The 26033-nt window shown below is 47.9% G+C and overlaps 3 protein-coding genes and 2 long non-coding RNA genes across 17 annotated transcripts; 2 read left to right on the top strand and 3 right to left on the bottom strand.

Moving 5' to 3' along the window:
- The first annotated feature begins 14 nt into the window (after nt 1-14).
- ILF2 (interleukin enhancer binding factor 2) lies at nt 15-6448 on the top strand. Of its 2 annotated transcripts, XM_015085488.3 has the most exons (14): nt 18-143; nt 629-688; nt 865-907; nt 1181-1285; nt 1670-1747; nt 2080-2182; nt 2778-2843; nt 3488-3604; nt 4036-4114; nt 4598-4685; nt 5075-5136; nt 5218-5332; nt 5552-5642; nt 5787-6448. In XM_015085488.3, the coding sequence occupies exons 1-14, from the start codon at nt 139-141 to the stop codon at nt 5945-5947; spliced, it is 1173 nt and encodes a 390-aa protein (XP_014940974.1). In that variant the 5' UTR covers nt 18-138; the 3' UTR covers nt 5948-6448. The 2 variants fall into 2 exon arrangements, with proteins under 2 accessions (XP_026904184.1, XP_014940974.1); XM_027048383.2 differs by lacking the exon at nt 1670-1747 and having other exon boundaries at nt 15-143; nt 5787-6311.
- A 37-nt stretch (nt 6449-6485) lies between these two features.
- Nucleotides 6486-8283, bottom strand: SNAPIN (SNAP associated protein). The gene is made up of 4 exons (XM_015085496.3): nt 7978-8283; nt 7723-7769; nt 7379-7497; nt 6486-7073 (listed from the first exon to the last, which is right to left on the bottom strand). Exons 1-4 carry the CDS (start codon nt 8118-8120, stop codon nt 6972-6974), a joined length of 411 nt encoding a protein of 136 aa, XP_014940982.2. The 5' UTR covers nt 8121-8283; the 3' UTR covers nt 6486-6971.
- Nucleotides 8284-8308: 25 nt separating this feature from the next.
- On the bottom strand, nt 8309-14397 carry LOC128313088 (uncharacterized). Its single transcript, XR_008293299.1, has 5 exons — nt 14101-14397; nt 13297-13401; nt 10836-12192; nt 10209-10373; nt 8309-8385 (listed from the first exon to the last, which is right to left on the bottom strand). It is a non-coding gene; the product is annotated as an uncharacterized LOC128313088 (long non-coding RNA).
- LOC128313089 (uncharacterized) lies at nt 10261-13050 on the top strand. Its single transcript, XR_008293300.1, has 2 exons — nt 10261-10392; nt 10631-13050. It is a non-coding gene; the product is annotated as an uncharacterized LOC128313089 (long non-coding RNA).
- A 1782-nt stretch (nt 14398-16179) lies between the features above and the next one.
- On the bottom strand, nt 16180-25876 carry CHTOP (chromatin target of PRMT1). Of its 12 annotated transcripts, none has more exons than XM_027048384.2 (7): nt 25582-25872; nt 24865-24946; nt 23159-23312; nt 22391-22474; nt 20099-20285; nt 19145-19282; nt 16180-17485 (listed from the first exon to the last, which is right to left on the bottom strand). In XM_027048384.2, exons 2-7 carry the CDS (start codon nt 24927-24929, stop codon nt 17280-17282), a joined length of 834 nt encoding a protein of 277 aa, XP_026904185.1. In that variant the 5' UTR covers nt 24930-24946; nt 25582-25872; the 3' UTR covers nt 16180-17279. The 12 variants fall into 12 exon arrangements, with proteins under 12 accessions (XP_026904185.1, XP_026904186.1, XP_014940975.1 ...); XM_027048385.2 differs by lacking the exon at nt 25582-25872 and adding an exon at nt 25115-25552; XM_015085489.3 differs by lacking the exon at nt 25582-25872 and adding an exon at nt 25259-25552.
- Between the last annotated feature and the right edge of the window lie 157 nt (nt 25877-26033).

The raw sequence follows: 26033 nt of genomic DNA, 5'->3' as shown, positions 1-26033 counted from the left end.
CATTAGCGGCGGGGTGCGGCGCGGCCCAATCGCGGCAGAGCTTGTTGGGACGCGCCAGCGAGCCGCGTCTCCGGTCCTCTGTTCCTCCGAGGAGAGGGGCGGTTGGCGTGGACTCCATTGTTCGGGATTTAGGGCGCCATGAGGTGAGGGCACTGGGCTGCTCAGCGAAGGCTCAGGGTGCTCCCCCGAAAACTTCGGGAAGGTGGGCCGACAGGAGCCGGGGCTCCCGACGGGGCCGCGCGTCCGGGGTCTGCCCGAAGCCCGAGAGCTCTCGGCCGGGGCGACGGTGGCGGTCGGGGGCTGTGGAGGCGTGGGGACCCAGCGCGCCACGTCCGGGGGATAGAGGGTGTGCGGGTAAAGGCTCCACCGCGTCGGTGGATAAAGGGGCAGCCGCTTTCGTCCCTCGAGTGCTGGGGGCCGTGCCCCGGGGGTGATGGGGCATTTCTCGCGGGGACCCGGTGTTGCAGCCCGGCGTTGTTCGCTGTGGGTTGTGCTTGAGTCGTCCAGGGAGGAGGCGCGGTGTGGTGACGCTGGGCACCTGGAGCGAGAAGCGCAAGCGGGAGTCAGAGCGGCCGGTGTCCTGCGGGCTCCTTCGGCGGGGTCACCAGTTAAATCTCTGCCCTTGTAGGGGTGACCGAGGCCGTGGTCGTGGCGGGCGCTTTGGTTCCAGAGGAGGCCCCGGAGGAGGGTGAGTGCCGGTTCCTAGCACCTGTGCACGGCTCGGTCCGCGCTTCAGTCCTCCCGGCTGCAGTCTGGGGGGCGCTGGGTGCCCCGCCTCTGTGAGCTCCAGCTCCCGAGCTCCCCGCTGAGGAGTGTGGCCCCACTTCATCTGATGAATGATCTGCCTTGTTGTTCTTGTTTTAGGTTCAGGCCCTTCGTGCCACATATTCCATTTGATTTCTATTTGGTGAGTGCTTGGCCCCTGTTGGCAGTAACAGGATTGTAATCTTTGTTCTAAAAGGTTCACTGGGTCTCTGGCTTGTCTGTTGGTGTAAAAGCGCTGAGAGCTTACATTATGGCCAGTCCTTGTGGCGGGTATCCTTGTTTGAATATCTTAAGGAGTAAAAAGAAGCGTAGAATTTTCTCTTTGCAGTTTTTTTCTGTTGTGGCAACAGAGCAAAGGATCCATCCTATGCATTATTTTCGGTAAACAGTGTATCCTTGTTTCTTTCTGCTGTAGTGTGAAATGGCCTTCCCCCGGGTCAAGCCAGCACCTGATGAAACTTCCTTCAGTGAGGCCTTGCTGAAGAGGAATCAGGACCTTGCTCCTAATTCTGCCGAACAGGTATATTCTTTTGGCTTTCCTCCTCGGATTTCTCTAAGAAAGCCAGAGAAGTGAATAACCGTGGTGAGGTTCCTGTTACCAGAGCCTAAACTTGACAGAGGGTTTAATTGTTCACCTGGTTTCTCCTTGTGGCTAGAGGGAGACTGCCAGGTGGATTGTAGAAGCATTACATGTGCTTTTATGCTGTCACTGGGGACTCTGTCTTTGGGCCAAAAAGTTACTCTCCTGGCATATTCAAGGCCAGAAGGGTCAGAGTGTTTTCAAAACCCTGTGTAGGTACTGTTTCAGCTTGTCTAGAAGGGATTAGGGGAAAATACTCAAACTCTGAAAAGTTGCCTGTAATTTTTCACTTCAGGGCATTTTTTATTTTATGCTGTTTTTTAGGCCTCTATCCTTTCCCTGGTGACAAAAATAAACAATGTGATTGACAATTTGATTGTGGCTCCAGGGACGTTTGAAGTGGTGAGTCTTTAATGATTTAGTCATAGAAAAGGGCAGCCTTGGTTGTGCGGAAGTTTCCTTAATCTCCAAAGCCAAGTTTGAAATGGAAAGGAAAGTATAGTGGGATTCCTTTCTACTAGTGGTGATCTCAGGGATAAAACTTGTGCTACTGCTATCAGCTAGCCATACTGTATCAGGCGTTTCATGTGGTTGTTTTGGGATATCATCTGACCTCTGCTACTTCCAGTTCTGGGTAATAATTGTGTTGTCATTGATTTCTGAGAGGAATTAGGCCATCTTTCACTTCTACATCCCCCCCCCCCCCCCCCCCCCCGAAATCCCTTCTCCAACAGCAAATTGAAGAAGTCCGACAGGTGGGATCATATAAAAAGGGAACAATGACAACCGGACACAACGTGGCCGACCTGGTGGTAATCCTAAAGATTCTGCCAACATGTGAGTGCACCTCTTTCTGGCCACAGGAGCAGAAAGTTGCATTTGAGGCATAGGGATCTTTAAAGCCCAAATCTCTTGCAGGAAAAGTTGTTTGGAAAACGAATGGGGAATTCATTTTTTTAGATGTATATTGGGGTAATAAAGGACAAAGTCTGGGCTGTGTGTCTGAAAGAAATGTATGGCCAGTTACTACAGGGCAGCGTTTCTCAACAGGGGGTGGTTTTGTCCCTCATGGGACATCTGGCAGTATCTGGAGACATTTGGGGCTCCTGGCATCAAAGGAGTGGAGGTCGGGGATGGCGCTGAGTACCCTGCAGTGCACAGGGTGTGCCTTACCTCCAGCCCCACATGGCATTAGTGCCACTGACAAGAAACTCTCCTATAAAAGGATGTGGGTATAGGAGGTGGCCTATTCCCTGAGACTTCCTGTTTCTCTGTTCAAGTGTTAGCTTTCCCTTGTAAAAGTGTTTATTCTGTTGCTTGCCCTTGCTCCAGCCTTGTACATGGGGCACAAATCGGTGTGGAATACCATAGAGATGTACAGAAAGTATGTGAATAATTACAATGCTCATGGTCTCCTTTTCTCTCAATCTAGTGGAAGCTGTTGCTGCCCTAGGGAACAAAGTTGTGGAAAGCCTAAGAGCACAAGATCCTTCTGAAGGTTGGTTTGAGTTTGTTGTTGGACATGTATTCAGCAGGAGCCAGGTCGATAATGACAACTACACTTTTAACAAAGGTCAGGCTAGAAAGAAGAGTGAATGCAGAGATTTTTTTTGTTACTGTTTATTTTTGAGGGGCGGGGCAGAGAGAGAGGGAGACAGAGGATCCAAAGCAGGCTGTGTGTGCACTGACAGCAGAGAGCCCGATGTGGAGCTTGAACTCACCAACAGCGAAATCATGACCTGAGCTGAAGTTGGTGCTTAACTGACTGAGCCACCCATTCTGAGCCAGCTGCCTCTTGAATGCAGAGTTCTATGTTGCGGAAGTTTTTGCAGTGATCTCCAGTGTTTGATACCCAGTTCATCTCCATTACTTTTATTTATTTTTTTATTTTTCTGAAGTTTATATTTAAGTAATCTCTGCACCCAGTGTGGGGCTCGAACTCGTGCCCCAGAGGTCAAGTGTCCCATGCTCTTCCAACTGAGCCAGCCAGGCGCCCCATCTCTTTCTTATAAAAGTATTTTGAATCCTCATTCTGGACTCTTGCTGTTTTTAGAAACCTATCTGCTCTCCTACTTCAACCCTATATTTACCTCTGGTCATCTAAGGGAGATGGGGGCATTACAGGTTTTGATTTTCTTTCAGTTTTGACCATGCTGACCAATGAAACTGGTTTCGAGATCAGTTCCTCTGATGCTACAGTGAAGATTCTCATTACAACAGTGCCACCCAATCTCCGAAAACTGGACCCAGAACTCCACTGTTAGTCCTTTTTTTCCATTTCTGGGATACTTGGGGGAAATTCAAAATATGGTATAAGACAAGGTTGCTGCTGAGTGTTTAGCTAGTTGCTATTCCACGTGAAACCTTCTGGACCTAAGTTGACCCCCAAACTTTACTATCTCCCTCTGTAATTTGGAGACAGTTTTACTAGCTTGCTAGTGAAACTGTCAGACAGGATGGCCAAGAAAGCAAGTGGATTGGAGGACAGTATTTATGGAGGGAATGGGCTCTTGGAGAAAGTTGTGGATCTTGCGTGCTTACAGATTTGGTTTAGGGGAGGAATAGTGATTTCTGGACAAGTGATTTGCTGGTCTGAGGAACCTGGGGTGGTTTAAGAAATTACAAGGAGGCTGAATTGCTTGCTTAGTAACAGGAGTGTTTCATTGTGGCCTGTTCTGCTGGTCTTGTAGTGGACATCAAGGTGTTGCAGAGTGCCTTAGCAGCCATCAGACATGCCCGCTGGTTTGAGGAAAATGCTTCTCAGTCCACGTGAGTTCCTTGCTATTGGAGTTTAAATAACCTAATTATTCTAATTATACAGAATAGCAGGATACCTCCATACTTCCTCTGTTAAAACTCTTTGGCTATAATTGGCCAGGTTTCTTTTTTTTTTTTTTTTTTAATACACCTTATGTAAGCAAATTAAAAGGTTTTTTTGTTTAACATTCATTTGAGAGAGAGCATGCCAGTGAGTGGGGAAGGGGCAGAGAGAGAGGGAGACACAGAATCCAAAGCAGGCTTCAGGCTCCAGGCTGTCAGCACAGAGCCTGATGTGGGGTTTGAACCCATGAACTGTAGGATCGTGACCTGAGCTGAAGTCAGACACTTAACTAAGCCACCCGGGTGCCCCTAAGTAAGCAAATTTAGATCGAGAGAAACAAAATGTGTAGTTCTAGAAATAACAACAGCTCTGTACCTCAGGGATGGAAGTACATGATGTTATTTTAATTCCTGGGTTCCTCTTACTTTCAGAGTTAAAGTTCTCATCAGACTGTTGAAGGACCTGAGAATTCGTTTTCCTGGCTTTGAGCCCCTCACCCCCTGGATCCTTGACTTACTCGTAAGTAAAGGGCAGTTGGAGTTCCTGGTCACCCCTATTTAACAGCAGTTATTCTGAAACCGACCAGGATCGGAAATTTGGTGAAGCTGAAAATCAGTCTCATGGTGGGCAATAATTCAGTAAATACATGGTGTTTATTACTTCGTTGGGTTTTTAGAGTTTCAGTTGAATGAGTAATTTTATTGTCCCTATTCCTCTTTGTTACTGATGTAATTTTAGTAATGAGATAATGAGAAATCCGTGAATGAGCAGCTAGTTTCAGAACTGCTTCTGAATATGAACATTTTACTTAGACTTCAGTAATCTGTTTTGTGAATATTTGAGGTTTCAGTTTGTTTGGCTAGAATTGTCAAGTTTATGGCACACCTACCATGTTGATTATTTTCCAGGGGCACTATGCTGTGATGAACAATCCCACCAGACAGCCTTTGGCCCTAAACGTGGCATACAGGTACAGCATGCTTCTTTGGGTTTGGGGCTGGGTGTAAGAGGTCTTGTGTGGTTTTTTTTTAAACGTTCTCGTGTGCTTCAGACGTTGCTTACAGATCCTGGCTGCAGGACTGTTCCTGCCAGGGTCAGTGGGTATCACTGACCCCTGTGAGAGTGGCAACTTCAGAGTACACACAGTCATGACTCTGGAACAACAGGTATGGGGTCAGCTCTGCAATTGCGTGTTGTGTCCTACTCTTGAATACTCCAGATCAGAAGGCAAAGGCAATGTGGTCTTTAGGGGTCAGGGATTTGGGGGTTCTCACAAACTTTGGTCTTGAAATTAAAGTTGTCCTCAACTGTTTTCATGAGAATATTCATCAGATACGGTACTTTAACTCCCCTTTCTAGTTTACTCTCACTCTGCTCTCCTTTAGGACATGGTGTGCTACACAGCTCAGACTCTGGTCCGAATCCTCTCACATGGTGGCTTTCGGAAGATTCTCGGCCAGGAGGGTGATGCCAGCTGTGAGTGATCGTTGTGGGTCAGGGGATCTTTATGGTACTCTACTCTACAAAGCTCTACACTATTCAGATGTGTTACTATTTCTACTGTGTAGGTTACGACTTGTATGCTGGGCTAGTTGCCTGAAATCGCGTTTTTTTTTCCAGATCTTGCTTCTGAAATCTCTACCTGGGATGGAGTGATAGTGACACCTTCAGAAAAGGCTTATGAGAAGCCACCAGAGAAGAAGGAAGGAGAAGAAGAGGAGGAGAATACGGAAGAACCACCTCAAGGAGAGGAAGAGGAAAGCATGGAGACTCAGGAGTGACCTTCCTTCCTATCTTCATCCCCTTTCTTGTCCAAGGTGAAGACTGGAGCCCAAGCTAACTGCTGCTGGACTTCACGTGGTGGCATTTCTGAGGGAAAAGGGAGACAGGAAGGAAAAGAAACTATAGAAGGAAGTGTCATTCCACTGGGTTCCACTTGGCTCAACAGCCAGAAGTCTCCCATTTACAACCTATGCCATCCATCTATAGTGAAGCAGGAGACCAGCTTTTCTTCCTAAGACTTCAGAGTCCCCAGGTCCTGGAAACCTCCCTCAAACAGTACTTTGTTGTTGAAATGTTGTGAACTGTTAGTGTCTGGAATTTTTTTTTTCCTGAGAAAAGTGATTAAAGTACTTCCTCGTAGGGGTCTTGCTCGTTTTTCCTTGGCATCTGGCAACCTTTTTTGCTTTCTGTACTTTTCAATGAAAGTGGTATTTGAGTCTTCTCACTGTAAACACTAGATCACAATTTAAGCTGTATCTGAATTAAAGTTTCTACAGAGATTCTTGGAACCTTTCCATATACCAGAGTAAACTAGAACACTGTTTAAGCATTTATTGAATGAAATGGTTCTACCAATACTGCTACTGTATTCAAGCCCAGTGCAATCAACAAAAGAGGGTAGACAGAGGTCATTACCTTGACTTTGCCTGCCCTTCAAATCCTCAGTGTAAACAAAAGAAAAGTCACAGGTAGAAGACATGCAATGGAGCAAGCCCCTCATTAACTAGGCTTGAAGGTAGAGGAGCTGGGCCTTGAGAATGTAGGTTTTAAAAAGGTAGAGTCCTCAGCCCATTCTTGGAAGCAAGAGCCATAATAAATCCTTTGGGATCATTAGTCCTGCTGTACACAGGTTTCTTTGGGCCCCATATAAGTGGGTAAGACTTAAGTGCTTCAGACAGAAACAACTGGGCTGCCTGTTGGATGTCCCAAGGTCTACAGGGAGTTCCTGGAGGAAGCAAGGCAGCTGGGGAAGAGTACTTGTGCTATTATGGGGCCAGGCATGAGCCCCATCTTCTGGCCTGTTTACTTGCTCGGGGAACCAGAAGGGTAAACTCCTGAATCCAGCATTGCCCTCCTGCGGGCTGTTTCCTTGGCAACACTGTGGTTTAGTCGCCTCAGCCGTTCCTACAAGACAAGATTTGGAATCCTAACTGCTCCATGTAAAGCTTTAGAACGCCCTGTCTGCTAGATGCGGGAAAATACCCTGGCCCCGCTCCCTCTTGATGTAAGTCCTCTAAGGTGAGAAGAACATTAAATGAGGGCAGCTGGGTATGGAGAATGAAGATGATAAGATCTATTATGGCTGACACTGGCTGACAACTGTCTTTCCCCAAAGACTAAAAATCACAGTGACTTTTATGGTCATCCCTTGAAAATGAGAATACCCTGAGGACTTCTAAAGGATCACTGTTCACAGGGAACTCCTTTACCTGCGCATTCTGCAGAATGTTGTTGACCAAGACAACTCGTCGCCGGGCATTAAGCAGCTTCTTGACATAGGGGTCGAGATCCAGGGCCACTTTCTGATCCTCGTTGATTCGGCACAGCTCTGGGGGATGGAAGTAAGCTGCAAACTAACACCTAATGGCTCCTCGTTCTTGGGGAAGGCAGGCCTGCACCCACATGGGCCGGTCACTAGAAACTTAGGGAAGCAGGAATCACTGGAGCCCTGATGTCCTGGAAGCACACGACACAAACCCACCCGGAGGTGGGCTAGACACGAGGTCCTAAAAGCGAGCTGCAGGATCGCGGGAATGCAGGGATGCTTACTCACCAGTAGCCAAGTTGTCAATTTGCTCCCGGAGCTCTACCTGGCTCTCTCTGCAAAGAGTTACGAGGCCTACGCGGTCAGTTCATGGGACTCAAAGAGCCGACTCCCCTACAGGCTTCCCGAGACCTGAGCCAAGCCAGCCTAGGCCCGCAGCCTCCCGCCAGCCCCGCCCCTTCCGGACCTGGCCCCGCCCCTTCCCGGCGCCCCTGCCTCCCACAGCCAAACCAAGAGGCCCCACCCCTTCCTTCCCTCTCGGACCTGACAGCGTGGACGTGAGAGTCCAGCTGCTGCACAGCCGGTCGCAGGAACTCGAGGAGCCCCTCGGCGAAGAGATCGCGGCCTGCGGGACCCGCCACGGGGGTCCCTGCCCCGGACACAGCGGCAGAACCAGCCCCAGCCATCGCCAGCAGCCCTTCCGCCGAGAACGTGCCGCGCGGGCCGCCGGGAACTGGAGCCGAGCTGAAGCGCGCCGCCAGGGGGCGCCCGGCAGAGCTGTGGGCGGGACCCAGCCGGGGGGCTTCTGGGAAACCGAGTCTCCGCCACTGCCGGTGGTTAGGCGGAGCTGTAGGTCCTCCTCGGAGGCCCCAGAGGGTGCTGTTGGCGGGTGGGTCTCCAGACTTCCGCGGGCTGGGAGGAACCATTTTGGGGGCGCCTATCTTTGGTTTTCTGCAAAGGTGGAAAATAAATGCTCGTCTCGTCAGTTGTGCATAGCCCTCTCCTGTTAATTTGATGAGAAAACCAGATTGTATTCCTAGTATAGGTTCCTGTTTCTAAATTTGAGAGTGTATTTTTTTAAGGGCACTACGGTATGTATAAAACTGTAGGAACGGGGCGCCTGGCTGGCTCGATCAGGCTCTGTGCCGACAGCACGGAACCTGCTTGGGATTCTCTCTCTCTGTCCCTTCCCTGCTCACTCTCTCTCTCAAAATAAACATAAAAAAACAAAAAACAAAAAACAAAAAAAACTGCACAGAACACTATCAAGTCTCAAAGGGAATGATTTTTTTTTTTTTTTTTTAGAGGTTATGTATTTATTTTGAGAATGAATCCTAAGCAGGCCTCACACTGTCAGCACAGAGCTTGACACCGGGCTTGAACTCAACAAACCATGAGGTTGTGACTTGAGTCTGTGACTTGAGTCGAGATCAAGTCTGATGCTTAACCAACCAACTGAGCCACCCCGGTGTCTGGTAAAAGGAATGGAGTTCTGGCACATGCTCCCAGAGGGTGAACCTTGGAGACATCACGCTGGGAAAAATAAGCCAGAAACGAAGACACATACTGTCTGGTTATTACAGAAAGTGCCCAGAGCAATCCAATTCATGGACATAAAATGTGGTTTCTTCTCTATCAGCACAGTGTTGCAGGGGCCGGAAGGAAAGGTGAATGAGGAGTTACTGTTTCATGGGTAGAGTCTCGGTATGGGATGATAAAAAAGTTCTAAAGAGGAGTAATGATGATGAACTTACTTAATGCCACTGACAAGTACACTTAAAAATGGTGAAAGTGGGTGCTCCTGGGTACCTCAGTTGGTTAAGCACCTTGACTTCAGCTCAGGTTATGATTTCATGGTTCATGAGACTGAACCCCACATTGGGCTCTGCATGGACAGTGAGGAGCCTGCTTGGGATTCTCGCCTCTCTCTCTCTCTCTCTCTCTCTCTCTCCCCTGCCCCTCCCCCACTTGCTCTCTCTCGAAAAACAATGACAGTGGTAAATTTTATGTGCATTTTGCCACAGTAAAGCAAAATTTAAAGCCTACATGTGTTTTCATATTAAAAAAAATTTTTTTTAATGTTTTTATTTATTTTCGAGAGAGAGCAAGCAGGGGAGGGGCAGAGAGAGAGGGAGACACAGAATCCGAAGCAGGCTCCAGGCTCTGAGCTGTCAGCACAGAGCCTGAAGCAGGGCTTGAACCCATGAACCGTGAGATCATGACCTGAGCTGAAGTCAGATGCTTAACCCACTGAGCCACCCAGGCAGCCCCCCCCCCAGCCAAATTTTTTTGTGTTTATTTTTGGGAGAGAGAGAGCGGGGGAGGGGTAGAGAGAGGGAGACGAAGAATCCCAAGCAGGCTCCAGACTTGGAGCTGTCAGCACAGAGCCTGATGCAGGGCTTGAACTCACAAGCTGTGAGATCATGACCCGAGCTGAAGTCGGACACTTAACCAACTGAGCCCCCCGGGAAGCCACCCCCACCCCCCTGAATTTTGTTTAATGTTTCTCTATTTTTGAGAGAGAGAGAAACAGAATGCCAGTGGAGGCAGGGCAGAGAGACAGAGGGAAACACGGAATCTGACGCAGGCTCCAGGCTCTGAGCTGTCAGCACAGAGCCCGACGTAGGGCTTGAACCCATGAGCCATGGGATCATGACCTGAGCTAAGTCAGACACAACCAACTGAGCCATCCAGGCACCTGTGTTTTTTCCTTCCCTCAAAAAGCTTCCTTAGTTTTGTTGCATTTTTCATGCCTTTCCAGAGAGTTTACATACATGTCTTGAATTCTCAACATGAGGCCCAGTCTCTGAAGCTCCAGTGCATTCCAGCGGCTCGCAGTCCTGTGGGCCGTGGGGTGCAGTGAGTGCAGAAGTGCTCTTGGACGGCAAAGGGGTCCCCAGACATAGATGGCACCAGAATGTTCAGCCTTGAGCTTCCTCCTCAGGAACAAAAGAGGAGGTGTTTATTTTTTTAAAAAAAAATTTTTTTTTCAACGTTTATTTATTTTTGGGACAGAGAGAGACAGAGCATGAACGGGGGAGGGGCAGAGAGAGAGGGAGACACAGAATCGGAAACAGGCTCCAGGCTCTGAGCCATCAGCCCAGAGCGGGGCTCGAACTCACAGACCGCGAGATCGTGACCTGGCTGAAGTCAGACGCTTAACCGACTGCGCCACCCAGGCGCCCCAAAAGAGGAGGTGTTTAAATCGCTGTGGAGGAGTGGTGGTCCACAGCTGAAAACCCGAGGCCCCAAGTGTGATCCCTTTTAAAGCCTTGTACACTTTTTGTCGTGTTTGTCTTTGTCTTCCTGTATCTTTCCCTCTAGTGATCAGAGCTGAAAGTCTCAGGAGAGGCTGCAGGCTTATTATGGGAGTAAGCGACGGGAAGGGGTAACTCTGGTACCTGCAGCCTGCCCCAGAGTCAGGCCTTGTGAGGAGGAGCCCAGGGGATGGAGGGAGTGAGGACAGTGTTGAGGAGGAAAGGGAGAAAGGCCACATCCTTGAGGCCTGTGCTGTAGACAGAAAAGGGCTGGCCGGGGCTGGGAAAGGAGGTTGGTGGCTCAATGTCTCTACAAGAAGCCCCCAAGTTAGGTCACAGTCCCTTCAGGTACACTTTTGAAGTAGGGTTGTGAAATTTGGAAAACAACAATCAAAAAGCCCCGGGACACCAGGTAAATGTGAATTTCAGATAAAAAATAATTTTTCAATAGAAGTATTTTATCTGGTAATCCTACTTCAAAGGCTGGTTCTCTGAGAAAAATCACTCTGTGTTTTGCTTTTATGCTTTCCTTCCCACTCTTATCACCTCCAGTCAGCACTTATCTCTCCTGAGGGCCCTGCCACAGCCTCCTGACTGATCTTGCCTGTTGTCTCCCTCCCCTCCAGGTCAATCTGCACTCTAGAATACCAGATTACATAATAACCCTGCTCAGAGAATACAAATGCTGAAAGGGACTTTGTTGTATTCATTCATTCATTTTCAAAGTAATCTCTACCCCCAATGTGGGGCTTGAACTCACCACCCAGAGATCGAGTCACAGGTTCTACTGACTGAGCCAGCCAGGCACCCCTGAAGGGGACTTTAGAATCCATGTTTCCACAGTTTCTTGGACACATCTGATGAGGTTTTTGGGGTGATAGTGGGGTTCATGGGGTTGGAGCCAACAGCCAAGAAAGAATTCTTGAAGACATCTTAGGTGCAAGAAAGGTGATTTGATTAAAGCACGGGGACAGAACCCGTGGGCAGGAAGAGCTGCCCTGGGACCATGAAGAAACACTGGTTATATATACTATGGAGCTGGGGGAGGTAAAGTCCAGGGGAAGTTTCTAGTGAGACTTTCATATGCTAAAGAAGGCTCACAGGATATTGGCGGCCTTGCCTGTGGAGAGAAGGTTGTTTTCATTCTAGCAAAGCCATCAGCATTGAGACTGTAGGAGTTCCTGGAGAAACGTTTTACTCTGCCAGCCTCAAGTATTTGTCAATGGGCTGCAGGTTATTAGGAAATTTAATTCTATCTGCCATTTTCTTCTGCTTTTGTTTCCCACATCAACGTCTGTAAGGGAGACCAGGCAAGGCACTTTTCGAAAGGAAAACCAAGGCCCAAGGTGGGATTAGTTATGTCAGGCCGAGTCACAAACCTGGGCTTCATACCTAACCTAATTGCAGTTTCAACCTCTCCCAGAAATGTAGTCTTAACTGGTCCGTCGGGAGTGTCTGGTCAGCACCGACAAGGCAGTTTGTCACAAGGGCCCTCTCCAGCCTACAAAGGAGGGTGAGGTAATCTGCATGATAAGACCCCTCCCGCCTCCCCCTGGGGGAATTTCTTCGGGTTAGCCAACAGAGGAGAGAGAGGAGATGGGGGGAAAACTAGAAAGATAAAGGCCTGCCTCCACGGCCTTCTCACGCTCCTCAGTGCCTCCGAGGTCAGAACTCCATTTTCAGCATCTGACCCCCTTGTAACAAGCAGGAGCCCTGGAGTCTACCCAGATCCTGGTCTGGCCAGGGAACCCACTCATGGGGCATGTGGGGATGGCAGCCCTCCAGAAGCACCAGTTGGGGAAAAAAGCTGGAATCTCAGACCTCATTGCCCGCTCCACCCCTTCCCACACCCATCCTGCTGCTTCCCCTTGGGCTCTGCTACTGAAGCACTGTAGGGCTCCCTAGACCATGTTCTGGGGGCCTCCCAGAAAGGGGAATGGATGAGGAAATCCGTTAACTGGACCTCTCAGGCCCCCTTCCCGGTTAAAGCCCTCCTCCCCCAAGCAGGACCCTCTGAAAGCCCTGTCCCCCCTCCCCCCGCAGCTCCATACTGGGTGTGGGGGCGCAATTGGCCTGCTGGACCAAGGGCATGGTGGCTGTACCACCTGAGCCACTGCACCTTCTCCCTACAGAGCTTCCTCAGGACCTATCCCGGGACCCAGAGCCAGCAAGGAGGGGACAGTCAACCTAAGTACCGCTCAGGTGGTAGGGACATCAGGGGAGATCAGAGATTGGGAGGGGGAGTTCTTATGACCTACATTTCCTACAGCCTCTGTGGAAAAGCCAAGAACTGAAGGGCCACTGCTCCCGCTCTCTCTCTTTTAAAATAATAAGCATTAAAAAATAAAATAAAATAAAAGAGATGCTGAGGGTGAAGTATGTGTGGGAAGGGCACAGGACTTCCGTGCCCTCCAGGAGCACCATTCTCCCCAAATCCCTACGAGTTCACCAACCCTGAGGCTCCCCGAACCCCGTCCTTTGGGGTTTTGCAGAGGCTTCATGACACACGCTCGGTTGCTTAACTCATTGGCCGCTGGGGATGGATGCACCCTCTCCCCTCCCTGGAGGTACTACCAGCCCCACCCTCCAGTCACTGAGTTCTTACCGGCCTGCATCCTTGTCACCTAGAGGCTTTCGGCAAGTCAATATTAACACAGCAAAAGACCCTTTATTGTCCTTCGTAATAGGAAACTTCCAGGATTTAGCAGCTCTGTGCCAGGAACAGGATGAAGACCAAATATACATTTCTTGTTATAAACTACAAATACCACACCATGGATCTGTTTAAATCTTAGGCAGATAGTCACCTTATACTAAAGGGTAAAGAAATTCAATAAATCAAACCTCAATAGAGAATCTAGTGATTCCTTTAAAGAGGCTTCGTGAGGCCTGACCTGCCCTGCACAGGAAGAGGACCATGACTAAGTATTGCTAGCATCACAGGTCCCAGGGTCATCCTGGCCTGTCTCCACCCTCAGGGATCCCCCTATCTTGCCCTCCTTTGCCCCTGAGCATGTAGTCAAAGGCCCTCACGAGCCAGGGAACACTGCAGGCTGGAGAGCACACCCAAGCAGGAGTATAGGGTAGCCAGATGGCTCCTGGAACATCTCCCACAACCAGATAAAAATGGGAAGATGGTGTCTGGGGAAGGTCAGAAATCAGACCATATACCCCCATTGTGGCCACTGTGTCTGTTTGTGTATAGGGAGGGAGTGGACCCTTAAGAGGTCCCTGGAGCCCAGGGAAATGGAGGCTTGGGCTCCCTTGCTCTTCCCTTGTTGCCCGGAGAACCAGTGGGATAGGTATTGGGGCTTCACAGGGGATGGATGGGATAGCCCATGGGAAGAGGAACAGGGACGCAGAGGCCAGGCCCTCATCCCAGGTCCCAGCCTCTCTGAGCCCCACTTACCATGCTGGTCTGGGCTGTGTATTGGCTGGAGCTACCTGATGAGGCTCCAGGAAGCCTGTAAGAGGGGAGGTAGGTGCTGCTGTTTGGGCCTATGGAGGCCAGGGTCCTATGCTCAGCCAGAGCCTCTTGCCTAGAGGCCTGGCTCCTTCTAGGGCATGGGGCCACGGGGAGTGGGCAGCAATGTTGCCACTGGTTCCAGACCAGGTGTCGTGGGATTGCTGCAGGGGAGGGGGACAGGGAGCCGCCGACACCCTGCTTTCCCTCAGGTCCTTGCTCAGGCCAACAGACACCCAGATGTTAAAGTGTTGAGGGTGTTCAGGCCCAGACCACTCCAGGTACTGCACAAACCCAACAGCCCTGATGGTCTCCCAGCCCCCACCCTTGCTCCCTCTAACCCATCTGCATCTCCCACCAGCATTGTGTAAACCACCCCACAATTTACACGGCTCCCCACCACCCCAAGCTCTTTGGCGACAGACTGTGGGCTACCTGATCGTATCAGCGGCGTCTCCCAACCCACCTCGGAGGTCCGCTGTACACTCATTCCCCAGCATGCACAACACTTCGAGGCTTCTGTTTGTATTTGTTGTTCCCTACACTTGGCATGTTCTTCCCCCTCCTGTCCCAAGGCCCTTCTAACAAATCATGCTTTTTTGGTGTCCACTTGGTGAGCCCTTGGTAGACGGGTGGCTGAAGGAGGAGCTGGGCGGTATCTCCTTGTCCTTCTCTACCCTGGACACTCACCTGGGACTGAGGGTTGCAGAAGTGGGAACAGGGCTGAGGAGATGCTGGGAACCAGGGTGAGCAGCAAGGGGGCCTAGAGGGCCCAAGCCCAGTAGAGGAGTTCCTTTTGCCCACTGCTGGGAATGAACTCCTTCATGAGGTGGGAGGACAGCTACAGAGGGTCCGCGAAGACCCTCAAAGTGGCCTCCGGCACCAGGACGCCTCAGGGTTCCCTGACCACCAGGTCGGGCTGTGACATTTTCACAGTAAAGGTTCGCACAGATGCTGGTCTTAGCTCACTGCACTGCAGGCTGGGCAAGTGCAAGAGTTGGGTGTAGAGGACATGGGGCAGGTCCTGACAGCCACCTGTGGGCAAGAGGAGCAGAGTCAGCAGAGTGGTGGGGTTGAAAGGACCCTGGGAAGGGGGCAGAAGAGGCTGACCTAGACCATCTCAGTGGGTTATGGGAGGGTGAGGGGTACACGGGGAGTGGTCCAAAAACACCAGAATGCTTTCCTCAGGGCAAGTGGTAGGTCAACAAAAAAGGCTGGGGAAAAATCCCAGAAGGGTCAACCAAGGTCGTGTGAAGAGGGTAAGGAACCTACTCACCCTGTAGTTCCCTCTCCTTCTTCACAAAGCTGTCCTGGAGGCCTTGAGAGGTGCCTGTTGTAACCAGTGGAGATGTTTGCAAAAAGTTGCCGCCCACTGCCAATCAGCACCTCCCTCACAGAGGTCTTGGGAGTCTGGGCTCCACCCAAGGGGTTACAACTGGCCTTGTGCACATAAAAGTGGTTTCCACCTCTTCCAAGGACAGGTTAGGAACACCTGTCCAAGCTAAAGACTTCCAGTCTCACAGTTCATTCTTTAATATAAATATAAAGGGATCATAGTACACTCAGGTATCGTACCAGTTGGATTTTGCAAGCGCGGTTGTGTCCTCCAACGCCACGTGGTTTTCTCATGTTCACACTTCTACAGGACTAACTAAAACCTCTTGCTTTACAACCCAGAGGCTAAGAAGCCCAGGACTCAAGTCCAGGCTGCCTTAACCAAAATTTCCTTCCCAGCTTGCCACATGCACAACCTCCCATTTTGGGAGCCAGGCACCTCAATGGCAGCTGGTTTGGTAGAACGTTGTTAGGTTCTTCTTTCCCAAGAGGACAGTCCAGAATATTGCCAAAGAACGTTGTGCTGGAGCTTCCTCTGGGACAAACAGGCTAGTACCCTGGTTAATCATTTTACCATAGGCTTACTCAGGGGGCAAATTCTTCACTTTCTGCCCCAAAGCCCTATCAGTACCTGCCGCCCCACCTTGATTTTAAGACAACTATGAAGAAAAGGACTCAACTCCACAAAGGGGCAGGTCAGAATATTGTTATACTGGCCACAGCATTTCAAAGAGTCCAATAATAGTAGTAGGCCTGGCTAGATTTGAGAACAATTTCTTGTTATGACGAACCAGAAATACAAGATTCCACGGAGAACTGGAACAGTTGACAGAATATAGTTGAACTTAATTAAACCTTCAAGGGAAATAAAAAAGAGGGTCAAACAAAGCCACTGAACGGAGAAGCCCAAGATTGGTTTGGGATAAACATAAGGATAACAGCCTTTCAGCGTGGGTACCTTCTGAGGCCTCCCAGAAGGGATCTGCCAGCATTCCATCCCTTTTTCTGAAGCATGTGCCAAATCAAATGGCTATTTCCTCTCCATTGCAGGTGTAAGCGAACCCAAAAGTATCTCTTTGGACAGGATACAAAGAGGAAAGTTTATACATCTAATTCCAGGGTAGAAAGTGCACACACGCGACCCAGCACACTCCTTATATGGTGTCAATGCCCACAGAAGTAACTTCAATCAAATCAGAGGCACTACCATGTGTAACCTATGTGGCCCTGCAGCTATGTCCGTGTTCCTAATTAACTACGCTAAAAATATCAATGTAGCAGAATGCATTTTTGAGCTCCAAATTTGTTGAGCTCAACACTTTTAAGAGGCTATTAAATGTAGAACAGAATTGTTTCACAGAAACCTAGGCATTAAGAAGGAACACTGATGGGCTCTTACTAGGCCTTTTTCATGGGAACACAGAGATGAAATGTTAGAACGTCAGAGCATAGGGACAGGTGAAGGGAGGCAAAGGAGGAAGAGAGTGTTCTAGCCACAAGGCCACCACATTCATGTTGAAAGAGAAGCCAGAGCGATGTGGGTTGAGGAACAACCCAAACACAACCAAACAAAATCCAAGTCAGAGGAAAAGAGGGTTTCATACAACACAGTATCAAAAAAGTAAAAGGAACACACTAAAATGCACAAACTGGTGGCAAGTTAAGTCCATAGCCTATTGTGATAGGTCCTTCCAGCATCAATCAGGTGTCTTCTCCATCTGTTATTTCAAGGTTATTTACAGATGTGGTGACTTTAGAACAAGAGTCTCTCACAGGAGGGTGGGCAGGTTTCAATCATTGGTTTCTGGATCTGTTTGTGCCATATAAGCATCCAACTCGGCATCCAGGTGTCCTTTTGTTTTTGACATGTACGCATCCAACTGGTTGTCCAGCTGCTCCTTGGTCAGCACAGGGCGAGTGAGGGCACCTCTCCCTCGTCCACGGCCTCGGCCTCGGCCTCCAAAGCCCCCTCTTCCCCGACCTATCATACCCCGACCTGGCCCAAGGGGAAAAAAAGAAAACAGTTACAAGTAGGTTTAATGGGTGCTACGGCAAATGCCCCTTAGAGCAGTGGGGCCTAGCTGAGAAAGGCTGAAAGGGCAGGGCAAAGAGGAGAAATCTGGAAAAACAGGAAACACATTGGGTAGAAAGCAACACATGGAAAGCACACATAATGAATCCCTGTTTACATGCTCATCTCTAAATGCTATTTAAAGACTTTTTATTCTATTGACAAAAGTAAAATAACTGACAAAAGAATCTTAATCTCTCCTAAAACAAAGAAATTATCTAAAGTTGTGAGGCCCACTAGAAGTTTATTAATTAAAATACATTATAGATAATCCCATTTAGTAAGAGGGAAGAAGTAACAAGGGCACAGAGAAACGGAGGTGTAAGGCTAGACAATTTTTAAGGTAAGCCTTATTAGAGAGCTTTCTGGAAAATCAGCTCATCTCTCCTCAAACTTACTAAAACTAATGAGCTGACCCCACATCAGGAGACTGAGGAGTTACTATGACATAGGAACAATGTGAGAAGATGGGGAAAAAATATTTATAGTAGTCCCAGCCACTTCTATCTCAGATTCTAATTGCCTTCTAACAATTATGGTTATCTGAGAGGTGGTTTCAATCCACTTAACAAAACATACACAGCTTTCTGAAAAGCTATTTTAGACCCCCCACCCACCCCTGTGATGTCAGAAACCAGGTCAAGATAATTTGGAAACATGCTATTTCATCCTGAAACCCAAACGAGCTTGTACTTCACTCAGTGAGCCAAACATATAATGGGAGAGAAGAAACTAAGCCCTTGGCTATCAAATTTCCTTTTCTAACAGTTATTGTCCTTTGGCAACTTCAAGGTCATAAATTATGGAAGACCCACCACACACTATAAAAGGACCAAAGCCGATATACACAGGGGCTACAGGAATAGATTTGCTCCCACCCTAGACAGGTGTTGTTGAGAGTTTTCCACTAAGCTCTGTATCAGAAAACTCCCATGAGGTCTGGATTAACAACAGCAACACCATTAAATGCCTTTCCAATCTGGGTCATGATGAGGTCACAAGACAAGTAGCACTAAGTCTCAAAGGTAAGATTATCAATAAGAGTCAGTTAACTGACATGGTACCTTCTTGCTTTCTACCTTGATCAAAAGTCATCTGATTTCCCACAGACACAAACTTTACCTTGAATTTACTTGGCTTCAACATCAATACCCAGCTCCAATCTCACCATCCTTTTCCACTCTTTCATTTTTGTACATCTCCCTCTTCTTTATTCTTATCTTAGACTCAAAGTGGGGTTTTGAGCTATGGGATGGGGTGTGTGGTGGTGGGGCAAGGACAGAGAAAGGTAAAACCTCAAACTGACCATCTTGTCATTTTAAAGATACAATTTAAATTTGCAAGAACCTGGAAAAAGACTGCATATGATCTGGCTCTGACATGTACCTGACTGGTTCTTAGACAACCCATGACAGACTTTTGCACTACCGCATGTGAATTTAGAAAGTAAGCCAGTTTCAAAAAACAAAACAAGACAAACAAATAAGCCTGCCTATGACTTGAAGCTGTGCAGAAAGGTGGCTCTGAGTTTTGAAGGGAGAGAAGTAAAAGGGAGCTATTCTCTGAAGTTGGTAGCTGACTAACCTCTACCACCGATTCCGCCACGACCCATAGCTCCACGCCCTAGGCCCCCTCTCCCAGGACCTCCACGACCTCGAACACCACCTCTTCTTAAGCCCATTCGGGGAGCTACGGCTCGTCCACCTCGGAGCAGGTTTTGACCTTGGAGAGGAGGCATACAATGTATATGCAGGTAAATCCAAGAGAGACAAAGTAGACTCTAACCAAAGGAAGGCGGTGAAGGTTAAATGAGAGTTAATTCAGTTAATTTTTAGGTTGGGGGGGGGGGCAAGCTGCACACCAAGTGTGAATAGATCAAGCTGCTCTTTATTCAATCAATTCAAAGTCTGACCACAAACCCATTTTGGGAAGAAGCTGGGAGTTAAGTTAATTAGTAAGTACATACAATAAATATCTACTGAATAATCAGACATGTGCCTAGCATTAAGGTAGATTTAAAAATCAATAATACGGTTCCTGCTCTCAATACGTTCTCACAAGGGACAAGAACAACATGGGGAACAGCGTTAACAGTGCCCAAAATGTAACATGTAGCTAAGTGCTATGGACCAACTTATCCTCTCTTTTTTCCAAATAGAACAGCGTGTTTCACTAGTACTGGGAACAAAGATAGTTAAGATACAGGCCAACAGACCAAAAATGTCTTCGATTTGACTTATTTCTAGAACTTGAATGTGCTTTTGATTTAAGCAGCAGCAGGGTGTTTCAAAATGGAATGGAGATGACATGAATTACCTGTTGTTACGCAGGTCATAGCCTCTCACCATTGCACATTATCAGAAAAGGAATGGTATCGATAAAAGACATGCAGCACTATTAAAAATACGTGATTTCAAAGGTTATTAATTATATTAATACAAATTCAGGCTTAAAGATGTTAAACAAATGTGTCCATAAGCAGCCCAAGAGAAAAGGGAAGGGGTAGGGCCCGACAATGTTCAAGTACACAGCACTGACCTCGGAGCGACATCCCGCCCCTAAGCAGGGTTCTGGTGGCACGTCCCCCTCGTAGTCCTCCTCTGGGCAAGCCTCTCTGGATTATGGGCAGGCCTCGTCCTCCGATTGCTCCCCTGGCCAGGGTCCCTATGGGTCGGCCTAACCGTGCCTGGATGTTACTCTTACCCAGGCGCTGCTTTAAGCTCTTCTGGAAGAAAAGGTGTTGGGGGATTGAGATCAAAAAAGCATTCCAGTGGCATCTAGCAACTCAAAGTGCAGAGAAAAAGAAGCAGTGAGATGGCTGTGTGCAGGGAGATAAACTTGCCGTAGGTGTCATATAAAGAACCTAATCCAGAAACTAGCCTTTGCCTCAGAACACGGTAGAAAAGAATTCTGATCCAGAGCTTTTATGAAAGCTTGAGTATGGTCCCATGAAATTGGCATCAACACAAATTACCTCACTAGTTTGGCTACAGAAGCCATACACCACTACATGAAACGTAAGTTTTAGTAAGAACTCTGTATTTCAAATCCTGGATTCTGTTTTTGAACCACAGGTCGACAATGATATGACTGGATTCATACTTGCCCAAGGACTACCACTGTCTTCAAAGGCTTACTCAAACACCAAATGAAGTTCATCACACTCTGGGAAAAATTTAAATTACAAGTTCATCTGAATTCTTGTCACTTAAAAACAAGATTTGATTTTTCAGTCAAAGAGGCCAGTGTGTTCCATTTTTCCTCTGAGTATCTATCTCCAGACGATCCACTTTTTACCTTAAGATGTAAATAAACACAAAAAAGTCAAACCTTTCCTTACATTTCTTAAATAGCCATCAATTCCATGTCTACCCTTGCAAACAGCTCCATTAAGCCAATACGATAACTTTTAATTCAAAATAAACATGTAACTCAACTGTATCTCCAGAGAGATAGCCAAACTTGTGTTGGAATTAAGACAGGTGAGCTATAATCACGAAACTAAAGGGACATATTTGAGGACAAGGACATACTGCACATGGAGATATTCAATAATCTGTCCCTCAAAGAAAAACTATTAAGACCACATCTTAATAAGTTAAAAATCCTTCATCAAAAGAAAAGGATCCTTCAAATCCTTCAAAACTGTGTAGCCTTGAACACAACCAAGGCCCCAGCAAACCACTTTTCCCACAAAACCATTAGCCAATAGGAATGAAAATAAATTCTGTATGTCCTCCTGCTTCACCCATAAATGACTACCAATGATTTTTTTATTAGCTTTCTAGCACAAGATAATAAGCTAAACAAAGGGGCAGTTTCTGAACATTATGCACTTAGGCATAACTGACCTCAAGAGCCTGTTGTGTCACCCTGACAGCACACAATTAGGAAGTCAGGACTTCATTCATTTTCCAAATCTCTTATGTTCAGTGATTCTGAGCATATTCCCCCCAAAATCTGTGCTTTAGTGGGGAATGCACAGTGCTTACAAGTCCTCCCTTCTTAATCCTTAGCTGCCAGCCAATACTGGACTCTAACAGACAGGAAGCTTAAGGATGTCAACTATACCACCTAGTTTTCACTCTACAGCTGTGCTCTACGCTAAGGTGGCCACTAGCCACACGTGGCTATTTCAGTTACAAGTAAATAAAATTTTAAAAGCTCCTCAGTTACACCAGCCACATTTTGAGTACTCAATAGTCACACATGGCTAGGGGCTATCATACTGGACAGCAGATAAAGAATATTTCTATCACTGTGTAAGGTTCTATTGGTCAGCTCTACTCCAGAGGCTGCTTTCTGCACAGCTACATTTAAAGCTTCTTCTTGGGGCACTCAGTCAGCTGAGCGCCCAGCTCTTGATTTCATTTCAGCTCAGGTCATGATCTCAGAATCTGGGAGTTCAAGCCCAGCATCTGGCTCCGTGCTGAACGTGAAGTCTGCTTAAGATTCTCTCTCCCTCTGCAGCCTTTCTCCCCTGCTCACATACACTCTCTTAACCAAAAAAAAAAAAAAAAAAAAAAGAACAGAAAAAAGAAAAGAAAAAAAGAAAAAAGTTTCTTGAAAGGTCTTCTGGAATGATCTGTCAGGGGCTTATCTTCAGCAATTTATAATACCTACTCTTGGAAAATGGTGGTGCCTTTTTTTATGGCTTTCCTAAGTCAGGGACAAAATATAAGAACTCCCAAGGCTTAAGGTAGCTGAAGCAGAAGGCCTTGTTTATTTTTGGTCAGTGAGCCCAACAGTTCAGGGTGGGGGTGGGAGGGTGTTATATTTAACTGCTGAATTTATGCACAGCCATGCAGTGCTACCAGTTAAAGTCCTTACAGTTGCATGGCATCGCCCTCCAGACGCCCAGCCACAGCTTGGACATATCCTTCCACAGCCACTCTCCGGACTCGCATATAAAGTCTATGAATAATAAAGAGCAGGTTTTATTTCAGGTCTGAACAGAATTCTCTCTTACTGGTAATTTGAAAGAGAACCCACTTATTCTTTAAGTACTCAGTGCTCTCACTCTATTTTACTGACAAAACTTTAGGTGCTGTGGAGATGAAGGCCACCCTATTCTTTCTATATTTTAGCACTGAAAACGTTTGATTAAGGCTGTTCAGACTTCCTGTGCTAGGAGAAAAAAATAAAGTTATTTCCATAATTTGTAACTCATTTGTAACAGGGAATAAAGGATTTTCTGAGATCATCTAAAACAAATCAAAATTTTTTTTCTATTTTTTGGCTTCAAACAAAAGACGTTTATTCTCTCACAGTTCTGGAGGCTACAAAACCCAAAATTTCTTTGTGGTAAAATCCAGCAAATCTACTTTAAGGCCAAAGGATCAGGAAAAAAGAGATCAATACTCATTGATAACACAGACACAGGTCATACTGATGGCAAACTACCTAAAAGAGAAAGACAAGAAGTTACTTATTGGTACCTGCTAAAATGGGAATTCTCTGAACTTCTATTTCCTCCAGAGAAGTTTCTGCTTTTGCCCTGAGCCACCTTGCAATCATCCATCATGTCCTGACAGCCTCAGTGGACTGCCTGACAGAGATCACCAGCTGCTTCTGGAGCATTAAGACCCATCCTCTCACCTGCTTAAGTTTTAATGCTGCCTGGACAGAGGGTCTATTCTCCATCTGCTGGGCCAGTCTTCTGTTTCTGGCACTGGCTAGCTGCTGTTGTTGCTGCATCGAAGCCCGAATATTCACTGGCATCGGCTGTTTGTTCTTCAGCATATTAGTAAAGCTTCAAGGTCGAACAAAATGGATGTTTAAATAAAAGCTTTATTACAAAACATTTATTGGCATTTTCATGGCTTGCTAGACCAGGAGCTCCAGATCCCACGAACTTTTAAGTAAAGTGGTACACTTAGATCAAGGCTGATGTGGGTTAAAGACTCCTCTGCTTCCACAAACTTGCAAGAATCAGAAACTTAGAAATGCAGCTAAGTGCAGCACATTCAATCAAAAAAGATAACAAGGGCTCAGGCTTTTAGAGAGGTGGAAGATATGAAAAACACGCAATAAGCAGATATGATGACAACAAAAGACAGAAAATGTGGTTTCAAAGACACACAAAGAAAGCCAAAATGTTGGGGGAACCTGAGGGTGCACTGTAAGAACAAATGTAAGGAAGGACTAGAGCACCTCACAGACCACAGAATTAGCACCCCCATATAAATCACAGGAGTGTAACATATTTTCTTAATAACATGTAATATGTAAATATGGAGAATAACATGTAACTTAATAACATGTAAATATGGAGAATCAGTGTGTATCACACCCTAAGATATAAGCAGCACATATGCTTCGGAAAAGGCAAAAATAAACGTCAATTAAATCTTTTAGTGATCTAACATCAACTTAATAAAATCATTGGTCCGACTTTAGCTCAGGTCACAATCTCACAGTTTGTGGGCTCGAGCCCCATGTTGGGCTCTGTGCTGACAACTCAGAGCCTGGAACCTGCTTCAGACTCTAGGTCTCCCTTTCTCTCTGGCCCTCCCCCCACTTGCTCTGTCTCTCTCCATTTCGAAAATAACAAACATTAAAAAATAAAAAATAAAGTCAGTGGTCAAAGGCACTCAATAAAGAGCTCTCAGAGACAGAAACTGCTTTAAGTACCTTAACTTCTCTTAGGCTTAAATGATTACTTTTCCTGATTCCAAGTGATTGCTTCTGAGAAAATCAAGATTAATTTAGTCACCGAACAGCTTGTGAAGACACTCTTCTATTATTCCTGTCGAAGTAAGTTTAATGGAACGAAAAAGAACAACACTTAACTGTAAAGGAATCTAACACAAAAACAAACTAAAAGCAGTATCGAAAGAAAGAGAAATGGAGCAAAGCAAGTGCCTCTTACAAGGCCCAAGAATGGCATTCGAGGGCCTTCGGACATTCCACAGCTTGCTGCCTGCCTCTTACAGACCAGACAAGACACTGCCGGCCTCGGACGGGGCAGCAAGCCCAGTGCAGCCACGGTACCATGCTACCGAGCTGCACCACCCCTGTATCAATGTAAAAAATGTGAAGAGAGAGAGGGTGTGAGGAGTCTTCTTAAAATACATCCCACCAGAGAAATATTTCAGACAGCTTAACATAAAAATCTACTGACAAGGGGTTTTGAAACAACCGCCCAATTTGTTTTGTGTACCACGTAAGATGCAACTAAACACAGAGGTCTGTAGCCTTCTGTTGGTATTTAGTTTAAAATTGGTTTTTGTGCCTTGGACCCCAGGGCCAATTTAAGTAATGTTTTCTTATGAACGAGCTGAAGTTGCTGTTGGCTGCCTCACCGCTCATTTAGAGACATCTTGGTGGTGCTTTTTAGCACAACTTTCGGCGCTGACTGTGCAGCCATCTTCAAATCCCGAGAATCTACAAAGGACAATAGGCAGAATGAGCAAGTGAGGAAAAGGACCTCCTCATTTCTACAGGCGTCAAGGGCTTCACCCAACAGCGAATGAAAAGAAAAGGCCTGTATCAACGGCGATGGAAGAGCCCACCAAAACGCATATCGGGCGCTTAAGTCTACACCATAGTTACCGCAAACCGCTACATCTCGAGGCCACAGGAAAGTGTCTTCCCAAACCCCCAAGATGGCAGACGCACGCCAAGCTGGGCAAGCTGAGGGGGGCTGAGTGCATCCAGGACAGTCCTCCTCCACCTCGGCTGCAGGGAGCTGCTCACCCTCCCCAAGCAGACCCCGATCGCCGGCGGCCAGGTCCGCGGCCAGCGGCGGGGAGGGAGGGAGGGCTGGCCAGGCGCTCCTCACGGGCAGCCAACGCGGAGAACCATGACGCAGGCAAAGCCGTCTGGAAACTGGCTTCCGACTCCACACTCAGGCGGGAGCCCTCGCGAGAGCCGGGCGGGGGGAGCAGGGAAGGCCTCCCGAACCCGCGGCCGCCCGCGGCCGCCTCGACGCTCCGACGCCCCCTCACCGCCCAGTCAGGGCCGCCGGCCCAGGCCCCGCCCCCCGGGGCCTCCCGGGCCGCCCCGCCGCGGAAACGCACCGAAGGAAACGGACGCCAGTGCGCCTCCCGGGGCTGCCACCACGCCTGCGGCGCGCGGGCCGGGGTCCGGCCGAACCTGAGCTGACTGGGTGGGCGGTTGGTTAGAGGTGTAAGCGGTAGGTCGCTAGGTTAGCTCGTTGTAGCCGGGCGGCTGTCTGGTCGGCCGGTCCGCCTGCTCGCACGGCCAGCCCTTTCCTGCCTTGAGTCTGTGCCACCACAGCCGCCGTCGCCGCCGCCTCCCGCTCGCTGCCCAAAACAAAATGGCCGCCACGCCCAGAGCCGAGTGGGACCGGCTAAAATGGCGTCGACGCAATTACGTATGACGCCGGATCCGCGCACAGCTAGGGGGCGAGAAGATTTGCGCTACGCCTGCGCGGGGATTGGGGCGGAGCCCTAGGGAGAAGACAGGTCCTTAGCCAAGCGGTGGCCGAGGTGCTCTCTGCTCCGCCCAC

Source organism: Acinonyx jubatus, chromosome E4, assembly GCF_027475565.1.
Source record: "Acinonyx jubatus isolate Ajub_Pintada_27869175 chromosome E4, VMU_Ajub_asm_v1.0, whole genome shotgun sequence".
Taxonomy (NCBI): domain Eukaryota; kingdom Metazoa; phylum Chordata; class Mammalia; order Carnivora; family Felidae; genus Acinonyx; species Acinonyx jubatus.
Note: the sequence above shows the minus strand (reverse complement) of the source record. Positions and strands in the feature narration are given on the sequence as shown.